Here is a 22547-nt window from a genome sequence, read left to right as displayed (position 1 = left end):
CGCAGCTGTGCTTAAGGATTAACTACTGCTAACCGTCCCAGATGTTGAACTAACAGGAAGGGCACCCAGTCAGTGACATCCATTTCTAGAGGAAGGGCACCCAGTCAGTGACATCCTTATCTAGAAGAAGGGCACCCAGTCAGTGACATCCATTTCCAGAGGAATGGCACCCAGTCAGTGACATCCTTATCTAGAGGAAGGGCACCCAGTCAGTGACATCCTAATCTAGAGGAAGGGCACCCAGTCAGTGACATCCTTATCTAGAGGAAGGGCACCCAGTCAGTGACATCCTTATCTAGAGGAAGGGCACCCAGTCAGTGACATCCATTTCTAGAGGAAGGGCACCCAGTCAGTGACATCCATTTCTAGGACGACTCTAATCAAAGAGTGGAAGTTGTCTGTCCCTGTCATAACACCCACTATATATAAAGTGATTTGAAACGACTCGTTTCTTCGGAAATAAAATTGTTCTGTATAACACAACAATAAAACTTCATTCACTGTTGTTGTTTTCATCAATGATGCGATATTTTCGTGTCATCCTGTTTCTTCATCTTAAAATTTATGAAAATAAATCTTCTATTTTAAACCTACAGAAACGGGGACACAAGATTCAAGTTGTCCCGAGTAGTTGACGCCGAATGGCCGCATGTAGTAGACATAGTTTGTTTGTTTGTTTTGGAATTTCGGGCAAAGCTACACGAGGGCTATCTGCGCTAGTCGTACCTAATTGAGCAGTGTAAGACTAAAGACAAAGCAGCTAGTCATCACCACCCACCGCCAACTCTTGGGTTACTCTTTTATCAACTAATAGTGGGATTGACTGTCACATTACAATGCCTTCACGGCTGAAAGGGCGAGCATGTTTGGTGCGACGAGGATTCGAACACACGACCCTCGGATTACGAGTTGAACGCCTCAACCCACCTGGCCAGGCCGGGCCTTAGTATATATTATATTATATTTGCTCTCCTACACACTTTCACAACAGTTTCACCGACACCTTGTTTTCCTTCGATTCAGGTCAACCTACGTGTTAAAACTGGATATTAATTTTGACGCTTTATCAGAAGGCCAGATATATCAGCAGGTAACACTTGTCTAGAAAATTTCAATCCAGTGATATATAACCTTGAACCATCTATTACTTGACAATGCGCAATCGTCTGACACTTATCTGACAACGTGTAATTTCATATCTATCCGGCAATGTGTAACGTTGTAACACCTACTATCATACTAGTTATCCATTAACAAATAATAATAGAATACAAGTTTGACAATGTGTAATGTTGTAACACCTACTATCATAGTAGTTATCCATTAATAAATAATAATAGAACACCAGTATGACAATGTGTAATGTTGTAACACCTACTGTCATAGTAGTTATCCATTAATAAATAATAATAGAATACAAGTTTGACAATGTGTAATGTTGTAACACCTACTATCATAGTAGTTATCCATTAATAAATAATAATAGAACACCAGTTTGACAATGTGTAATGTTGTAACACCTACTATCATAGTAGTTATCCATTAATATATAATAATAGAACACCAGTTTGACAATGTGTAATGTTGTAACACCTATTATCATAGTAGTTATCCATTAACAAATAATAATAGAACACCAGTTTGACAATATGTAATGTTGTAACACCTACTATCATAGTAGTTATCCATTAATAAATAATAATAGAACACCAGTATGACAATGTGTAATGTTGTAACACCTATTATCATTGTAGTTATCCATTAACAAATAATAATAGAACACCAGTATGACAATATGTAATGTTGTAACACCTACTATCATAGTAGTTATCCATTAATAAATAATAATAGAACACCAGTTTGACAATGTGTAATGTTGTAACACCTATTATCATTGTAGTTATCCATTAACAAATAATAATAGAACACCAGTTTTACAATATGTAATGTTGTAACACCTACTATCATAGTAGTTATCCATTAATAAATAATAATAGAACACCAGTATGACAATGTGTAATGTTGTAACACCTACTATCATAGTAGTTATCCATTAATAAATAATAATAGAACACCAGTTTGACAATGTGTAATGTTGTAACACCTATTAACATAGTAGTTATCCATTAATAAATAATAATAGAACACCAGTTTGACAATGTGTAACGTTGTAACACCTATTATCATAGTAGTTATCCATTAACAAATAATAATAGAACACCAGTTTGACAATGTGTAATGTTGTAACACCTATTAACATAGTAGTTATCCATTAATAAATAATAATAGAACACCAGTTTGACAATGTGTAACGTTGTAACACCTATTATCATAGTAGTTATCCATTAACAAATAATAATAGAACACCAGTTTGACAATGTGTAATGTTGTAACACCTATTAACATAGTAGTTATCCATTAATAAATAATAATAGAACACCAGTATGACAATGTGTAATGTTGTAACACCTATTATCATAGTAGTTATCCATTAACAAATAATAATAGAACACCAGTTTGACAATGTGTAATGTTGTAACACCTATTAACATAGTAGTTATCCATTAATAAATAATAATAGAACACCAGTATGACAATGTGTAATGTTGTAACACCTATTATCATAGTAGTTATCCATTAATAAATAATAATAGAACACCAGTTTGAGAATGTGTAATGTTGTAACACCTATTAACATAGTAGTTATCCATTAATAAATAATAATAGAACACCAGTTTGAGAATGTGTAATGTTGTAACACCTATTAACATAGTAGTTATCCATTTATAAATAATAATAGAACACCAGTTTGACAATGTGTAATGTTGTAACACCTATTATCATAGTAGTTATCCATTAATAAATAATAATAGAACACCAGTATGACAATGTGTAATGTTGTAACACCTACTATCATAGTAGTTATCCATTAACAAATAATAATAGAACACCAGTTTGACAATGTGTAATGTTGTAACACCTACTATCATAGTAGTTATCCATTAACAAATAATAATAGAACACCAGTATGACAATGTGTAATGTTGTAACACCTATTATCATAGTAGTTATCCATTAACAAATAATAATAGAACACCAGTTTGACAATGTGTAATGTTGTAACACCTATTAACATAGTAGTTATCCATTAATAAATAATAATAGAACACCAGTATGACAATGTGTAATGTTGTAACACCTATTATCATAGTAGTTATCCATTAACAAATAATAATAGAACACCAGTTTGACAATGTGTAATGTTGTAACACCTATTAACATTGTAGTTATCCATTAATAAACAATAATAGAACACCAGTATGACAATGTGTAATGTTGTAACACCTATTATCATAGTAGTTATCCATTAATAAATAATAATAGAACACCAGTTTGACAATGTGTAATGTTGTAACACCTATTATCATAGTAGTTATCCATTAACAAATAATAATAGAACACCAGTTTGACAATGTGTAATGTTGTAACACCGATCTGACAATGTTTAACGCCGAAACGACAATGTGTTTTATCATAACACCTATCTGACCATGTAGATTATTATGACACTTAACCCACAATACGTGTTATTGTAACGCCTATCCCACAATGTCTCCTTTACGACGATATAAATTAAACAGTGTAACTGTTACTGTAGTTAACACTGCTACAGATGTAGTTACATCTGCTGGGATATTTTCATCACTTAGCTGCCAGATAAACTTTACCACACACCCATTAGTTAAATCATCGAGAAAAAAAAAATACATTTCATCTACTTGATTAATAAATTATCTTTTTCCCAATTTAGTGAATTTCCCAATTCACCGTTAGGGGTAGCTACGTTATTAGTACCATTACCACAACAGTACCATTACCAATCTCCCTGAATACCCACATAATTCATCTGCCACAACAGTACCATTACCAATCTCCCTGAATACCCACATAATTCATCTGTCACAACAGTACCATTACCAATCTCCCTGAATACCCACATAATTCATCTGCCACAACAGTACCATTACCAATCTCCCTGAATATCCACATAATTCATCTGCCACAATAGTACCATCACCAGTCTCCCGGAATAGCTACATAATTCTCCACCCCTGGTATAATAGTAACATCACTCCCTCACGGAATAACTGGGCTACATCACACGCCACCTATATTATTTTCTCAGCCTTAATGCTGTTTGTCTGCTTTGAAATGTTTCCAAACAGTTTTTGTGCTATTAACTTCGAAATTTATCTGTACATTTAAATAGTAAAAATAGTTATACCAAAGGTAAAACACATTTTGTATGTCTGCCGTTTGGGATTTCGATATAGAAATTCACGAACCTGTAATAATAACTGCATGTTGCAGCGTGGCATCGTGACATAAAGTCACGTGCAATAAACAGCAAAACTTAAATCAGTTTTCTGTTGCACACAGTCTTTAAAACGTGCTTGTTTTGTGGACCCAATATATTGTCATACGCAATGACATCGACCTTAAGTGACGAAATACACGTTTTATGTATGTGACGTACATTTGTATTAAAGTGCGTGTGCGTTAAGCCGGGTGTGACCTGGTGGTTTGTTTTTCCCACTTTGATTCCGAGAATTCGAGGTTCGCGAACTGTTGCGAAAACCGTCTGTACTCCTGGAGTGCGGTGTAAGAGTTGCGGTGAAATCGCATCAACTGATTAGACGAGACAAGTCCAAGATGTGGCGGCGGGTTCTGTTAACCTGCTTTGTTTTCTCTAATCAGACAGCTTAAAATTAAGGACAGAAAAACGAATGTAGTCCCTGTGAAATTTCCCAAACAAGTTTGCCTTATAATGGTAAATTAAATAACCGAACATGTATTTGTTAAAATACAACTGTATTTCTTCCTGGTAATCGATTTTTCACCAATACCACAAAAAATAAGAAAGATATTACAGTTATTATACATTCTCTATCTCTCTCGACAGCGTTTATCTGAAATTACTGTTATATACCTGCCCAATAAATACAAAACTAGACATTCGTTAGAACAATTTTAAAATCGAATAGTTTCTACACCTCAGAGTTTCATAAAACACGCTAGATGTCGCTCTTAGAAAGGGTGAAGAACGTAACAAAGAGAAGTCGATAGAGTTTGTTTGTAAGACTAGAGGGAAGGCAGTCATCACCACCCACCGCCAACTCTTGGGCTACTCTTTTACCAACGAATAGTGGGATTGAGCGTCACATTATAACGCCCCTACGCCTGAAAGGGCGCTCATGTTTGGTACGACGGGGATTCGAACCCGCGACCCTCAGATTACAAGTCGAACGCCTTAACCCACCTGGCCATGCCGGGCCTCAGGAGAACCAGGTTTGACAGTTAGAAAATCAGTTATTTTGGAAAATAAAACTTGTTGAAAACTATTGGTTGCAATGAACAATCAAAGTGGTCGATCTGTGACGTCATGTATATTTTGAACGAACTTTTTCAAACTTCTGAAACTCGGCTAACAAGTTCGGACCGAGAAAACTGCTGTAGGAGAACAGGAGACAGAACGAACATGACATGTGTTATCATAATCATTAGCTTAATATCAAAAGGTAGGGATTAGGAGAGTAGAACGAAAGATAGGGATCAGGAGAGTAGAACAAAAGGTAGGGATCAGGAGAGTAGAACAAAGTCAGGTAGGGATCAAGGAGAGTAGAAGAAAGGGTAGGGATCAGAGAGTAGAAACAAAAGGTAGGAATGGGAGAGTAGAACAAAAGGATCAGAAGGGAAGGGAGAGAGAAGAAAATAAAGGTAGGATCAGGAAAGCAGAAACAAAATGCAGGGATCAGAGAGTAGAAAAAAGGCAGGGATGGAGAGCAGAAACAAGTGTCGCAGGGATGGAGAGCAGAAGAAAAGGTGCGGGATCAGAGAGCAGTAAACAAAAGGTAGGGATTAGGAGAGCAGAAACGCGCAAAAGGCTGCAGGATCAGGAGAGTAGAACAAAAGGCAGGGATCAGGAGAGCAGAACAAAGGGTAGGGATCAGGAGAGTAGAACAAAAGGTAGGGATTAGGAGAGTAGAACAAAAGGTAGGGATCAGGAGAGTAGAACAAAAGGTAGGGATCAGGAGAGTAGAACAAAAGGTAGGGATCAGGAGAGTAGAACAAAAGGTAGGGATTAGGAGAGTAGAACAAAAGGTAGGGATTAGGAGAGTAGAACAACTTCTCCTTTTTAGGCTAAACCTTTGACTAGTTTCGTCATGGGCACCGAACTAGCTTTGATCAAAGAAAACTAAACACTGTTTTATCAGCTCTAAAGTTTCGGTGTAGTTTTTAAAAAAATTAATCTAAGTTAGGCTTAGCGATAATATTGTTTTATTGTCACTCGTGTGATACAATGTTTAAACAATTTTTAAAAGGTACAGTTTTGTATACGGATATTGTAAGTAATTCAGAAAATTTCATTTATTACATTTATTCAAATTTCTTCAAGTACTAAAGTTTGTAAAACTGAAAGTACACTGGACTTAAACCAATTAAATATAACTTAACACATTCTATACAATAGGTGTTATAATATGGCAGGTGTTATTATCACTTTACGGTACCTGTTATCACTGTATGGTAGGCGTTATTATCACTACATCATTAGCTATTGTTTTAGAGTCTGGGCATTGGTCAACGTTATCATAATTGTAAAAATGTCTTAGGACAAAATGATTAAAAGGTTTGTCCAGTGTACGAGGGGAATGAGAAATTGATTGTATCGTTTTTCCACGTGCGCCCGAAAAAAAAAAAGGAAATTATTTCAGCAAATTCACTTTAAAGAATGTAGGTGGTGCTTAACAACTGTGAGACAGGATAAGTGATGTCTTTACTGGTCGTCCCTAAAGTTGAAACGACAGACTAGAGAGATTTAATGCCCCAACTCTTAGGCTACTCTTTACCCACGATAAGTGAGGTTTATCGTCACATTTTAAGGTCCTCGACCATAATAAGATGAGTATATTCAGTGATGGGATTCAAACCCGCAAACTGCGAGTCGAGGAACCTAATCTCCAGGTCATGCCAGACACCAGAGGGAGACACAGGCTGTTATACATTAACGCAAATTTCTATAACAGTGGTTCCCAACCAGGGGTGCGAGATAACATTTGTTGTGAGAATCTTCACCTTTATTTCTATAGTAGTGGTTCCCAACCAGGGGTGCGAGATAACATTTGTTGTGAGAATCTTCACCTTTATTTCTATAACAGTGGTTCCCAACCAGGGGTGCGAGATAACATTTGTTGTGAGAATCTTCACCTTTATTTCTATAACAGTGGTTCCCAACCAGGGGTGCGAGATAACATTTGTTTTGGCCATCTTAACCTTTATTTCTATAACAGTGGTTCCCAACAAGGGGTGCGAGATAACATTTGTTTTGGCCATCTTAACCTTTATTTCTATAGTAGTGGTTCCCAACCAGGGGTGCGAGATAACATTTGTTGTGAGAATCTTCACCTTTATTTCTATAACAGTGGTTCCCAACAAGGGGTGCGAGATAACATTTGTTGTGACAATCTTCACCTTTATTTCTATAGCAGTGGTTCCCAACCAGGGGTGCGAGATAACATTTGTTGTGACAATCTTCACCTTTATTTCTATAGTAGTGGTTCCCAACAAGGGGTGTGAGATAACATTTGTTTTGACCATCTTCACCTTTATTTCTATAACAGTGGTTCCCAACAAGGGGTGCGAGATAACATTTGTTTTGACAATCTTCACCTTTATTTCTATAACAGTGGTTCCCAACCAGGGGTGCGAGATAACATTTGCTTTGACCATCTTCACCTTTATTTCTATAACAGTGGTTCCCAATTAGGGATGCGAGATAACATTTGTTTTGGCCACCTTCACCTTTATTTCTATAGTAGTGGTTCCCAACCAGGGGTGCGAGATAACATTTGTTTTGGCCATCTTCACCTTTATTCTTAAATAAAAAATTACTGTGAGAGGTGCGAGAACATATTAAAATTTTTAGGGGTGCGGGGCATAAAAAAGGTTGGGAACCACTATTCTATAGGAACAAAGGATATCAGTGTAACATAAGTCAAATGAGAGAACACATTTTGTTTACAAAACAAGTTTGTTGTCGGTAGTTAATGGTTGATCTACGTTGTTGGAAAGATAAACAGTTGAAAGACACTGACAAAATAAAACATTGTGTGTAAACCTGCAGTTACAAATATATAAACTATTCTCTGTTATCCCAGAATTAGTTGAGAGAAACACGTGTGGTGTGGAATAATTTACGTATCATAGGAGCATTAAAATTGCTCCAAATATTTTACAGATTACGCGATGTGTCAAGCGATATAATTATTCATGTATTAACCTCCAATATCTGCATATCAATATCCCACTCTAAGAAATATCACTAATAGATGAAACCACAGATAAAATAGTAATATAATATAATATAATATAATAGTAATATAATATAATATAATATAATATAATAGTAATATAATAATAATATAATATAATAGTAATATGATAATAATAATATAATAGTAATATTATAATAATATAATATAATATAATAATATAATAATAATATAATATAATAGTAATATGATAATAATAATAATATAATAGTAATATTATAATAATATAATATAATAGTAATATGATAATAATAATAATATAATAGTAATATTATAATAATATAATATAATATAATATAATATAATAATTATATCATTTCACTTAGATGATAAACACAGGTAAATATATAAAATTATGTTTGATGTTTCTATTTTTTAAACTTATATTTGTTTCTTTGTATCTAAGCACAAAGCTGTGTAATGAATCTGTGCCCATCACAGGTATCGAAACCCGGTTTTTAGTGTTATAAGTCCGCATACTTACCGCTGTGTCACCGGCAGAATTAAACCTGTCTCCCGGTGGAACATTGGTAAGTTTACATACTTTAAATGCTAAAATCTGAGGTTCAATTCCTCTCGGTGGACACAATAGATAGTTCGATGTATCTTTGCTCAAATAAAAAAAAATTATGTGTGGTGATTATGTATACAGATTTATTTTTGTCGCCAAAAGTAAAATCGGCGTTAAGGCCTAATGTATTCTTTGATAAGCCGCACTCTTTGCTGTGGACTGCAGTTTAACATATTCAAGACTCACCAGCACAACTTGTATCAGCTGATCAAAATAATATAGTTATAAGTCTTGTAATGGTGATGTACACATAATATTCAAAGTTTTTTTAAGGTTCTTTCTAACTCATTATATAGAAACCTAAGTTAATTTAAGAGTCTGAATAATATTATAACCTAAATTAATTTAGGTTACTATATGTTGAATTAGAAATAATTAAAAAAAAACTATAAATATTTATATTTAGTGTCTCCATTTTATGTCTTATATCAATTCAGACTAATATGCAATAACTGGAAAATTTGAAGTGAAATAAAATATTTCGTAGCCTTCCATTCCTTCTGTTATTAAAAAAAAAAAGTGTATTTTGCGATAACTTTCACGTATTTAGGCCTTGTCATGGGTGATATACGTGCCCCATATAAACAGTAAAGTGTTGCTGTGACCTAGGATTATCACTATAAAGCTATAATTATTGAGCTAAGTATTAAATGACCTTTAGCAAAAAAAATAACACCACCAAAAAGGTCAGTAAGTAAGTTAGGTTATTTAAGATTACAGTAATTTGTATTACACACTAAGCAAACTCTAAACCTTCCATGACAGTAGAAGAGGACAAACACATCTGTTATTACGGTTCTCTACCCACTAAGAAACAACTATTGATCGGTATTCGGGTTAAGGCTAAATACATTTATGTAAAAAATATTGATTTTGAAACTTGTATTTATATGTTATAAATATTTTAGCGTTTATATGATTTGTCGTTGGTCCGAAGGTTGTTGCCCTGAATAAATAGCATTTAATCTCCGTAATAACAAGAACAAAAAAAGATATATTCTTTCTTTCAATAATGAACTGGTTAGCGGCATATTGCACGCGTTAGGTTTTAGAAGGTAAGAGGTTTTTTTATTATTATTATAATTTACTCAATTGTCTGGAATTTTTACAGTACACCCTGAAGAACAAAGTATCTGATATACATTTCAAGGACGGTAACTTATGATTCGATAGAAATCTGGACCGCAACACGTAGTTTCGTTAGTGCGAGACAAGTCCTACAGGGTTTCAATGACGAAATTAGCTTTTGGATGGAATGTGGTTATATAAATTTGATAAACATCTGGAAATTTCGGTTCAGCATAGCCGGACACATATCTTTATTTATTAGTTAAGCATAGCCGGACACATATCTTTATTTATTGGTTCAGCATAGCCCGACACATATATTTATTTATTAGTTCAGCATAACCCGACACATATCTTTATTTATTGGTTCAGCATAGCCCGACACATATCTTTATTTATTGGTTCAGCATAGCCCGACACATATCTTTATTTATTGGTTCAGCATAGCCCGACACATATATTTATTTATTAGTTCAGCATAGCCCGACACATATCTTTATTTATTGGTTCAGCATAGCCCGACACATATCTTTATTATTTCGTTTGTTTTTCTGAGAGAGATTATAAAGCAGCTTAAAATAGCCAAACTGTGAACATTGATACAAGTTCATGAAATACTGAGTTTGTAACAAGTTCATGAAATACTGAGTTTCTACATCATAGTTTGGAGAAAGAACTTCTTTTATTTTTTTATTTTTTGCAAATAAGTTTGCAGACGGCTGAGCGGTAAACTTGATTGCTTGTAACGCTAAAATTTTGGGTTCCATAGCCAATTGTGCGTTTCAATAAAACATTAACAGGTAATTTCTCTAACAAAAATATCCCTTGAAAACTTTAGATTAGTATGCGTAGTTGCTAGACAGAAATTAGCAGTTGTTTTTCTTAAGCCTTTTTAAAAAACAGTTTTGGTTTTTTATCTTAGAAGACTGTACATAACAACGTCTGAGCATGTTTTTCACCCAAAAAAATAAAAAATATGTATATCAGTAGAATTAGAGAAGTTAGAAAATAAGTATTTCATAGGAAAGTCCAGACGTATCGGGTATTTGGTGTTTTCCACTTGAATGACAAATGAACGAAACGACTAGGTTTCAGACCCAAGGGTTCGGTCATAGCAACACGTATGTCTTTAATTCAATAAAGGTGCTGACAGTCACAGTTGTAACACTACCTCTGTTGAGAGTGCAGATTGTGTTCAGTGGCATATCAAACCTCAAACTTTGAAGTAAGCAGTCCGGTACGTTAACCATACAAATAATTATTGGACAGATGAACATTCACTTTGCCACTGCCTTCTATGACATGAACCAATTAAACAATTCAAGCTTAACGTTAAGTAATGCTATATAAGTATACATTAATGAGTGCTTTATGTCAAAATAAATTCAAATTTGCAACTTAGCATATCACGTGACAATCACATGTGTTATAAACTTGTGGCGGAAGACCATGTATCAAAACTACATTGTTTGTTATATCGTAGGATATATAATAGTTCTTTAAAAAAATATGTATGCATTCGGATTATAATAATGTGCTCAGATTAGGCGTTAGAAAACAAAGAATTATGGATCAACTAGGATCACCAAGACCATCCAAGTAAGGGGAATGCAACAAGTCGTACGCCAGCTGTGGTGAGTAAAGTGTGCCTTTTTGAAGCAAAAGAGACTTCAAGAACACAAAAGTCAATGGCAAAAGCTGTCCAGATAACGGTAGGCAACATAAACAACTCTGGCTTGAAAAGACAAGGCTTCCAATCAAAAGCTGTCCAGATAACGGTAAGCAACATAAACAACTCTGGCTTGAAAAGACAAGGCTTCTAATCATACCTTTCTTTCAACTGTTGCATACCTTAAATACCTAAAGAATGAAATGAATATTCGTATAATTTTATACGAAGGCGTACAGATCAAGACGCTAGATGCAACTTCTGAGTTTTTCTATACGATCGGACTGTTAAAACCGGCGCTGGGAAAAACTCCTTCTCATATACTTGATGGATGGATTATGGAATTCAAACAGGGAGGGATGGAGTACTGAAAATATAATAGCCTTATAACAGAGCATTTTGGTATGAAAACTATACTACGGCGAGGTTGTAATATAACGTAACCAACGTTTTGTATTTTTAGCCAATAACTGGAAAACGCCTCCAAGAATATAAATCGACCATTTATATGGAGTAATATACAAACAAGTCCGGTACCCCGCTGGGACAGCGGTAAGTCTTCGCATTTAAAACGCTAAAATCAGGGGTTCGATTCCCCTCGGAAGACACATCATATAGCACATTGTGGCTTTGCTATACGAAAACAGACAAACAAGTCCAATGTGTAAAAGATCAGTGATTGGTTGGTAATGATTAAAACATCCAAACCAGGAACAAAATAATTTGAGAATTAGTCAAGAAGTGTCCAGATCACGTGCAGTACTGCTCTCAACAGTAAACAGTATAGTTTCAATTACTCCAGGAAACAAAAGTCACCGTATAGCCGCCGTTTGACATTAGATCTTAACTGACGGATCCGTTTTAAGTAGTAACCTATGTTGTAGGTTCAACATGGTTATTACAGTGACCACTGCGTGACTTAAGATCTTAACTCACCATGCTGTTTTACAGTAGTGAATCATGGTGTAGATTCAACATGGTTATTACAGTGACCACTGTGTAACTTAAGATCTTAACTCACCATGCTGTTTTACAGTAGTGAACCATGGTGTGGATTCAACATGGTTATTACAGTGACCACTGTGTAACTTAAGATCTTAACTCACCATGCTGTTTTACAGTGGTGAACCATGGTGTAGGTTCAACATGGTTATTACAGTGACCACTGTGTAACTTAAGATCTTAACTCACCATGCTGTTTTACAGTGGTGAACCATGGTGTAGGTTCAACATGGTTATTACAGTGACCACTGTGTAACTTAAGATCTTAACTCACCATGCTGTTTTACAGTGGTGAACCATGGTGTAGGTTCAACATGGTTATTACAGTGACCACTGTGTAACTTAAGATCTTAACTCACCATGCTGTTTTACAGTAGTGAACCATGGTGTAGGTTCAACATGGTTATTACAGTGACCACTGTGTAACTTAAGATCTTAACTCACCATGCTGTTTTACAGTGGTGAACCATGGTGTAGGTTCAACATGGTTATTACAGTGACCACTGTGTAACTTAAGATCTTAACTCACCATGCTGTTTTACAGTGGTGAACCATGGTGTAGGTTCAACATGGTTATTACAGTGACCACTGTGTAACTTAAGATCTTAACTCACCATGCTGTTTTACAGTAGTTACCCGTAGTTCCTGAAACGCATCTAACTCTGTTTTCATAAGCTATTCATTTGTAGATTCAGTGTGGTGTATGTAATAAAACGATTGATATCATACAAGATATACATTCGAAGAGGGAAAGTTTGGAACTGTCACGTAACAACTGTCAACTGGCTAACATGGATGATTGGCCTTTCTGTTAAAGAAAATTAACTTATCAGTTAATACTGAGCATGAGAAAGGAACTTTGGTAAATTTTATCACGTTAAGCAAGTTTCAACCGTAGTACAGAAATGTGTGCGTCTTTTTAAAATACCTTGTCGCCTAGATGCGCTCTGTTGCCTCGTTTAACGGTGAAAAAGTGGCCAGTGTGTCAACTGCTGTTCGCTAGTGATTGTTTAACTGGAGGTAGTTTGACAAGTGTATAGCTTGTTTCGCTTTATGTCATCTGATATAGTCTGAGCTGAGTCTCTTTGTTTTTGCTGTTGTTTGGCTGTGTTCCACCCATCACAGGTATTGAAATCAAACTTTTAGGTTTGTAAGCCTGTAGACTCACCACTGTGCCACTTGGGGGGATTTATTTTTTTTATCTAGCACAAAGTTGCACCCTATTAGCCGAAGGGATCGAGCCCCAAGTTCTAGAGTTATAGGTCCTGCAGCTAACTCAATGCTGACCAACTGAGTATCATTTTATGTTTGTAAACAGAATAATGTGCATGATTTCTTATCCTGTTACATTCTGGATAACAGAGTGAAAACACTCAGTTCTCCAGACGAGAATGTTGTGCAAAATGTGGATCAGCACACGAAAAGAGAGAAAATATTTGTTGTTATGTCCGTAATCAGCTCAAGGAAGAAGGAAGCATGTTGATATATCTTTCCGTGATTCAGCAACAAACGGTTCACTCTTACTGTTATCTTGTACGAGAACAAGTTATATTTATCTGAGATAGTACCTTCTTACCGCACGAAAACAGTTGTTAACTGTTCACTCAACGCTGTGAAATATGCGTACAGTTTAGGTACATAATACGCCTCTGTTCTGCAAGTCATGAAAATAAGCAGTTCTTGGATAATTAAATGAACGTGACGTGAGCTCTGTGGTATAGCGCAGGCTTTGTGAATGTTTTTCACCAACCTTGTCTTAAAACGCACGCGTTAATTTTCAAGTGTTCGCTTTCTTCGAGAATTACAACTCCTAAAGGAGCCGATGAAGGTTTTCCTCGGGGCCACTTTTGAATTATCTGGAACAACATCAGTGTTGTTAAGTTTTGAAAGTTACAGTTATAACATTCCTTGAAATTAACATATTATTTTTGTTTATCACAGAAATAGACTATGTCCTGTCTACTGTGGGTATCGAACCCCAATTTTCAATATTATAAGTCCTCGGATTAACGGTTGAGCCACTGGACGGGAATGTAAGATAGTTTAGAATTTAATACACTAATTATTATCACTTTAAGCTTTACGTAAAATAATACATTCCAATTTAGTTCAATCTGACATTTGTTTATGATGTTGGGAATGAAAATATGATGAATCCCATCTTGTTACCATGCTTGGGATTTCGTGGATTAACTACTGTTATACATTCAGTGTACTTCTAATAACCAGGATTAACACCAGCAGTTCGAAAAATGGTTTCATATTTACTAAACTTTGTTATTTGAAATTTCTCGACAGTTTTTAGATTTTGTAACTTGCCTGAAAGTTCGTCTAATAAATACCAAATCATCTTGTTTATGTAACTTTTTAGAATTTCACGTGCATTATTGGTGTCCTTGTAAGAGGCACGTTCGCACGTGGGACAGTTACCCGTTACTAGAAGTAATCAACATTTGTCCACGATTAGTGTTTCTAGTTCACCGCAATTCTACAACTGGAACGTTCCAGTTAACTGTGAGTGAGTTAGTTCTCGGTTATCTCGTAGTTTCAGTGTACAAAATAAAAATAAATCTGTTATTATTGTTTATTTTAAATGTATGGTACATTTAAAATCACTATGATGCGATCCTATAATTTCAAGAATTATATTGAGCCAGACGTCACGCGTGAGCGATTTAATAAATGCTGTAATTATTACTTATTCCTTTTTATCATAACTGTTATTTATTATTGTAATTATTTATACGGAAAATCACGTTTATTTAACTTAACTTTAAAATATACTGTTCTGTAATTAAAAAATAAAATAAGAACCTATATTACCAAACTTTAAGACAATATTCGTTGGCTATTTGGATGTTGTTAAGTTTAAAGATACAGAAAGGAATATCCGTGCTCTAACCTCACGGGTATCGATGCTTGAACCTGAAGACTTACTGCTAATACACTGGTGGCATTATAATAGTAGCTTTATCTAAGTATTCTTGAATAGGAATTATTATAACCTGAGTTATATGAACATTTGATACTGTTGTTTTTTACAGGTGGGGTCAGAGGGCAGGGTCAAGGAGGACGAATAGCTCCCACTTTATTTTTCTAGGTGATATAGTACACACATAACACAATAATTAAGTCAACGTTTTTGCCTCCTACCCCAACATTTTTGTCCCATGAACACTACTTTAAATTTGCCCTATTTCATACCTATGACAGCACTTTATTTTGTTAAAATCTTGTGCTCTCCATCTCTAATTTTAAAGTGATACATTAGATGGAAGATAGCTAACCATCACCGCCATCTCTTGGGCTTCTTTTTACCAACTGGATTGACTTTCACGTTCTAAAGCTTTCACAATTAAGATGGCAACCACGTTTGGTAAAGGATGGCTACGTCTCGAGTGCCCTATTACCAGTTTATGACAGACTTACGATCGTACTAATAACAAAAATACACAAGTTACTTTATCTCTTTGTTGTAATTATTCTAATTATGCACAGTTCACCTCTTATTATGGTATCATAATGTTGTATTGAGCTAAAACGACCGAATGGCGTTTATAACTGTCACATATATTGTATCATGTGAAAGTAACAAGTATTGACATAACATCCCACCGTAGTTTATGTTACATGAAACGTAATGTGTTGTGATACAGTTCTTTCTTCGCTTGCCAATGTTGATAAAAAATACGTGAAATGTTTGTTTACCAAGAATCCAAGTATAAGACCTTTGTCAGTTTGTTTTTTGAATTTCGCGCAAAGCTACACGAGGGCTATCTTCGATATCCGTCCGTAATTTAGCAGTGTATGACTAGAGGTAAGGCAGCTAATCACCCCCACCCACCGCCAACTCTTGGGCTACTCTTTTACCAACGAATAGTGGGATTGACCGTCACATTATAACGCCCCCACGGCTGAAAGGGCGAGCATGTTTGGTGCGACGGGGATTCGAACCCGCGACCCTCAGATTACGAGTCGAACGCCTTAACCTATCTGGCCTCACTTTGTTAGACCCAGACTCTAATGACACTGGCTTCTAATAACAACAACAGGACTTTTACCAGAAATCTTGTTGTGTTGAAGCTCAAGAATAAGTGGAAATCAGTAAGTTGTGTATATATAATTCACTAATTAACAACCACGAATATCCCTATAAATACATATTGTCCCCCCGTTAGAAACGCGATGGAATAAACACTGGTGTAAAAAATAACAAGAAATAAGGGGTTCGATCCCTGCAGTTGTTACAGCTTATTTTGTATACTTATGTTTAACAGCTTACATACAGTTTTAGAGGTGAAATGTAGCTTGTAACAGTGGTTTCCAAGTGACTTATAATAATGGTTTCCAAATGACTTCTAATAGTGGTTTCCAAGTGACTTGTAACAGTGGTTTCCAAGAAAAGAATCATCGATTTTGAGTTTTCTGAGAGTCAGTAGCATTGACCACTGGAGTCTCTTAGACAGTGGCAAGTGTGGGAGTTTATACAACTAACAATTAGATACTTATGGTGGGTACACCACAGACAGCCCATCATCTAACTTCGTGCTTAACGAGAAACGAACTGAGTAAAACTGTCCCCACCTCCAGGGACATAAAAGATATTGTTTTTACTGATATTCCGGCGTTTAGGTAGTCGATCCTTGATCAGAAGTTCATTTCCCCCGTCACAGTAAACATGCTCGCCCTTTCAGCTGTGGAGGCGTTATAATGTGGCGGTCAATTCCACTATTCGTTCGTCAAAGAGTAGCCCAAGAGTTGGCGGTGGGTGGTGATGACTAGCTGCCTTTCTTCTAGTCTTACACTCCAAAATTAGAAACGGCTGGAGCAGATAGCCCTCGTGTAGCTTTGCGCGAAATTAAAAACAAACCAAAATCAGAAGTTCTTAGGACAGTCAGCGAGAAAGATATATATTTTTACGACTGGTGTTAACAATAAATGGTAAAACTAGCTGCATACTGAACTGCTTGAAGTGAAGTACTCGAAACTCACGTGTTTCATCAATACAGCTAATTCTCAAGATTTTAAAAAATTATATTCGTCTTATTACTTTCACAGGTTTTCTCTGCCATATTGAAAAAATACACACATATTAACATTTTTATTTAACCAGTGGCTTTCTATCTGCTATCTCTCCTTCGGCTGTTTATATTTCCTAATATAAAGCATATTGGATATTCCTTTTCCGTTTGTCTGTTTATTCTATTTTGTTCAGTCTCTTTACAACAAAGTAAGTTACTGTTCCAAATAAAGTAAAAACTCGACTAAGACACTAACGTATAAACATTAGCTGGTACACGTAGTTCAACCTATATAACAATAATTTAAGCACCTGGTGGAAATAAAGAGTAATGCACTAATAAAACATTTGAAAGCTGTTTAATTACTATTATTTTTTCTCAGAGAATGATTCAGTGTATGTTTTGATATAATGAACATTTACGTTAACGTTCTTGCGCATATTACAGAACGAACTTCGTCACCGCATTTTTATAACAGTTGTAAACTTCGACTAGACTTGTTCCCTGATGAAAATTTACTGTGGTGAAGATATAACAGTTAAGATAATGCAGTGACCCATGTGACTGATGACGTCATTTATTAACTCACCGTCATTGTGTACATGTGGTACAAAAGTCAGTGTGTCGAAAGCCTATCCAGCAGATGGCAGCACTATGTATGTAGTGAAGGATCGGATTGTCCATCGAAATGACATATTAAATATCTCCTCAACAGGCCATCAGAACTTTATAACAATATCTATGTAATGGATGAGTCACACGTTCTGTGAATGTCTGGAATAAGATTAATATCCTGCTCTTCTTTAATTAATTAAAAACTAAAACAACGGTGTCAACCAATCTCACTGAGGTGACATAGTTTCAAATGGAGAATCCGCTTTTACAGGTATTATTAACAACTAATTACTAATTTGTTTTAAGAAATCGTAATTCTAGTGTAGAATATTTGATGTTCGTTTAAAAAACAAATAACCTAAGTACAGGGTGAAACAGGAATAACCAGCCAATAACAGGTAAACAATAAATATTGGAATCACACTGTATGATATTTACAAATACAACCTTCCTGTATCTATTGAAACACTGTATTAAAAACATGTAACATGTTTAAAATGTCAGGTGAATGAATGTAAGCCTAACATCAGTAGTTTAAAAACAATGTAAACAAGACAGTACAGATGGTATCTAAGATCACCCAGAACAGACAAGAATCATTCTACTACACTGTGTTATTATGTATGGATAATATTCTTACTATCTTGTTTACATTGTTTTGGAAGAATTGATATTACCTATCCCCCCCCCATTTACTATCTTTATGAAAAGTTTCTCTAACTTGTAACTTAAAAACACAAAGAACTGACAGGGAAACGAAGTCAAGAGAACTTGTATGTTTTTTCCTTTGTCGAGGAAAACAAGCCACAGTGTATTAAGAAACGTTAGTGACTCGATGCGCGTGACTGATTTTTCCCTCATGTGAATATAACGTAATTAGTTAGCCACTACTGAGCTAGCTTACCAAACGGTCAATTGAAAGATGAAAATTCATTATTGAACTGAACAAGGTAGTAATCGAACTGTTACTTATCGGGAATTATTTCAAGACACTAACCCATGATCGACTCTGAAAATAAAATGAATTTTCTACCATTCAATGAACTAATGTAAAACGACCAACATTTTTCAATTACTTCAAGTTCCGTGGATGGACATTAATTTTTTGGGGGTGTTTTTACATTAAAAACAAGGCCAACTGTCAACTCTTCATATATGGCAACAGAATAATGCTGAAACGTTGCACGAGGACACATATTCATAGTCAGTTTCAACAAGAAGGATTTTCCTAACTTAAAGGTTCGGCATGGCCAGGTGGTTAAGGCAGTCGACTCATAATCCGAGGGTCGCGGGTTCGAATCCCGGTCGCACCAAAGATGCTCGCCCTTTCAGCCGTGGGGGCGTTATAATGTGATGGTTAATCCCACTATTTGTTGGTAAAAAAGTAGCCCAAGAGTTGGCGGTGGATAGTGATGACTAGTTTACAGTGCAAGATTAGGTGCGGCTAGCGCAGATAGCCCTCGTGTAGCTTTGCGCAAAATTCAAAACACATCTAGTCCATCGGTGGCACAGCAGTATGTCTGCGAACTCACATCTCTAGAAACCTGGTTTAGAAACCCGTAGTAGGCAGACCACAGATAGCCCAATGTATGAGCTACGGATTCTTCTTTCGCCAAAGTATTCCGCGGACAAGAAAGATTGGGGAAAAAACGTTCTAGGCTTACCATCAACTACTTTCTATCTAAGACAATTTATCAAGACACTTTAGTTTCAAACCATCTGGTAATTAAGCACCAACCTCCTTCTAATTGACTATTCTGTTGTTGTTAAAACATATTGTCTGAACTATCACTCCAGACAAGAGTGATTCGTGTATCGGTGATCTGGTATTTTCACTTCTTAAGATTATAGCGTTTCACATGCTTCATTGTCTTTTCTGAAGAACAGAAAATGAGGTCCACCCATACACCCCTCGTGTGTTTGTTTTATGCCCACCATAGGTATCGAAACCATGGTTTTAGCATTATAAGCTCAGGCTTACCGATTGAAATAATGCCATTATTACTAAGTTATTTGAAAAGTTAATAGGCCATGCAAAGATACGAGTATAAGATTAGTTACTGTAAAATAGTTGAACTGAATATTGTGCATGAAAGTCACCCAAGTGGTAAAAGTTGGCCATTAATTAGTCAGAGGAATTTAAATATTTCTTTCTTTCTTTTTTCGCGTGGTTAGTCTTACGAATCACTTATCTTTAAATTAAATAATTTTACAGAAAAAACACTCGTAAAATAGTTATTTCAAAAATAAATTTCATTTTGTGCTCTATGGACACGAGTTCTTTGTTGTTGTCGCTCTTCAAACATAATATAACTTCTACAAGTTTCTAATTAATAGTAATATTTACAATACTATACAAAATAAGCTTCATTTCTCTTAGTATTTAAAAATCTCAGGTACTTACGTTCAGCGAAGGTAGAAGTGAAGGTAACTGACCAGGTGAAGAAAAGTACAAGTGTTCGATATTGGAAACAGGTAGGCCTAACTATCATCTGCATGTCCATCTTTTAGTTTCGCATTCAACTCTCTCTTGCTTCTGTTTTTTTTTAAGCACCGAAGGTTTAGGCACTGATCGTAGTTTTATGATGGAAAATTATTTTCTAAAATACTTGCATAACGTACGTTTTGTAAGTTATATTTTAAAAATGTGTAAAATAATATATATATATTATAACTCTTTATATTACAGTCAAAACGCTTTGTCATGACATTAGAGCATTTTCAAAGGTTAACTAAGGCGATTAGTATGAAAATAGTTGTAAGCACGTGGAGTTACAGAAACGTGTTACTTCTGTTCCACATAACAATCTTCCTTTCTCAGTTGAGGTACAAACCGTTATGGAGCGGGATAAACAGTCGTCCAAGACTGATGACGTAAGAAGAGGCGGGGCTAAAGAAGTACACCCGAAAACCCCTAGCGCGTGAAATTCAAGCACTGCTGTAACGTTACCTGGTTGTTAGAAAAAGTAACTCTAAGAAAACACACGTATCCCAAATTATCGAGGAAAAAGGTATGGAAACAAACAAACCACCCCAGTAGACAAACAGACAAACAACACAAACATTAAAAAGGTGTGGAAACGAACAAACCACCCCAGTAGACAACCAGACAAACAACACAAACATTAAAAAGGTGTGGAAACGAACAAACCACCCCAGTAGACAACCAGACAACAACACAAACATTAAAAAGGTGTGGAAACGAACAAACCACCCCAGTAGACAAACAGACAAATAACATAAACATTAAAAAGGTGTGGAAACGAACAAACCACCCCAGTAGACAACCAGACAAACAACACAAACATTAAAAAGATGTGGAAACTAACAAACCACCCCAGTAGACAAACAGACAAATAACATAAACATTAAAAAGGTGTGGAAACGAACAAACCACCCCAGTAGACAAACAGACAAACAACATAAACATTAAAAAGGTGTGGAAACGAACAAACCACCCCAGTAGACAACCAGACAAACAACACAAACATTAAAAAGGTGTGGAAACTAACAAACCACCCCAGTAGACAACCAGACAAACAACACAAACGTTAAAAAGGTGTGGAAACGAACAAACCACCCCAGTAGACAAACAGACAAATAACATAAACATTAAAAAGGTGTGGAAACGAACAAACCACCCCAGTAGACAACCAGACAAACAACACAAACATTAAAAAGATGTGGAAACGAACAAACCACCCCAGTAGACAACCAGACAAACAACACAAACATTAAAAAGGTGTGGAAACTAACAAACCACCCCAGTAGACAAACAGACAACATAAACATTAAAAAGGTGTGGAAACGAACAAACCACCCAGTAGACAACCAGACAAACAACACAAACATTAAAAAGGTGTGGAAACTAACAAACCACCCCAGTAGACAAACAGACAAACAACATAAACATTAAAAAGGTGTGTAAACGAACAAACCACCCCAGTAGACAACCAGACAAACAACACAAACGTTAAAAAGGTGTGGAAACGAACAAACCACCCCAGTAGATAACCAGACAAACAACACAAACATTAAAAAGGTATGGAAACGAACAAACCACCCCAGTAGACAAACAGACAAACAACACAAACGTTAAAAAGGTGTGGAAACGAACATACCACCCCAGTAGACAAACAGACAAACAACACAAATGTTAAAAAGGTGTGGAAACGAACAAACCACCCCAGTAGACAACCAGACAAACA

General features: G+C 35.6%; 1 protein-coding gene across 1 annotated transcript in view; it reads right to left on the bottom strand.

Annotated features, from left to right (window-relative positions):
• Window positions 1-21160, bottom strand: part of LOC143235758 (protocadherin Fat 3-like) — a 247269-nt gene extending 226109 nt beyond the window's left edge. The window contains 1 exon segment of the mRNA XM_076473962.1: window positions 20744-21160. Within this exon segment, the coding sequence (XP_076330077.1) occupies window positions 20744-20843 (100 nt within the window). The 5' untranslated portion in view covers window positions 20844-21160.
• Between the last annotated feature and the right edge of the window lie 1387 nt (window positions 21161-22547).

The sequence above is a fragment of the Tachypleus tridentatus genome, chromosome 12 (assembly GCF_004210375.1).
Source record: "Tachypleus tridentatus isolate NWPU-2018 chromosome 12, ASM421037v1, whole genome shotgun sequence".
NCBI lineage: Eukaryota > Metazoa > Arthropoda > Merostomata > Xiphosura > Limulidae > Tachypleus > Tachypleus tridentatus.
This window is presented reverse-complemented; position numbering and strand designations above follow the sequence as displayed.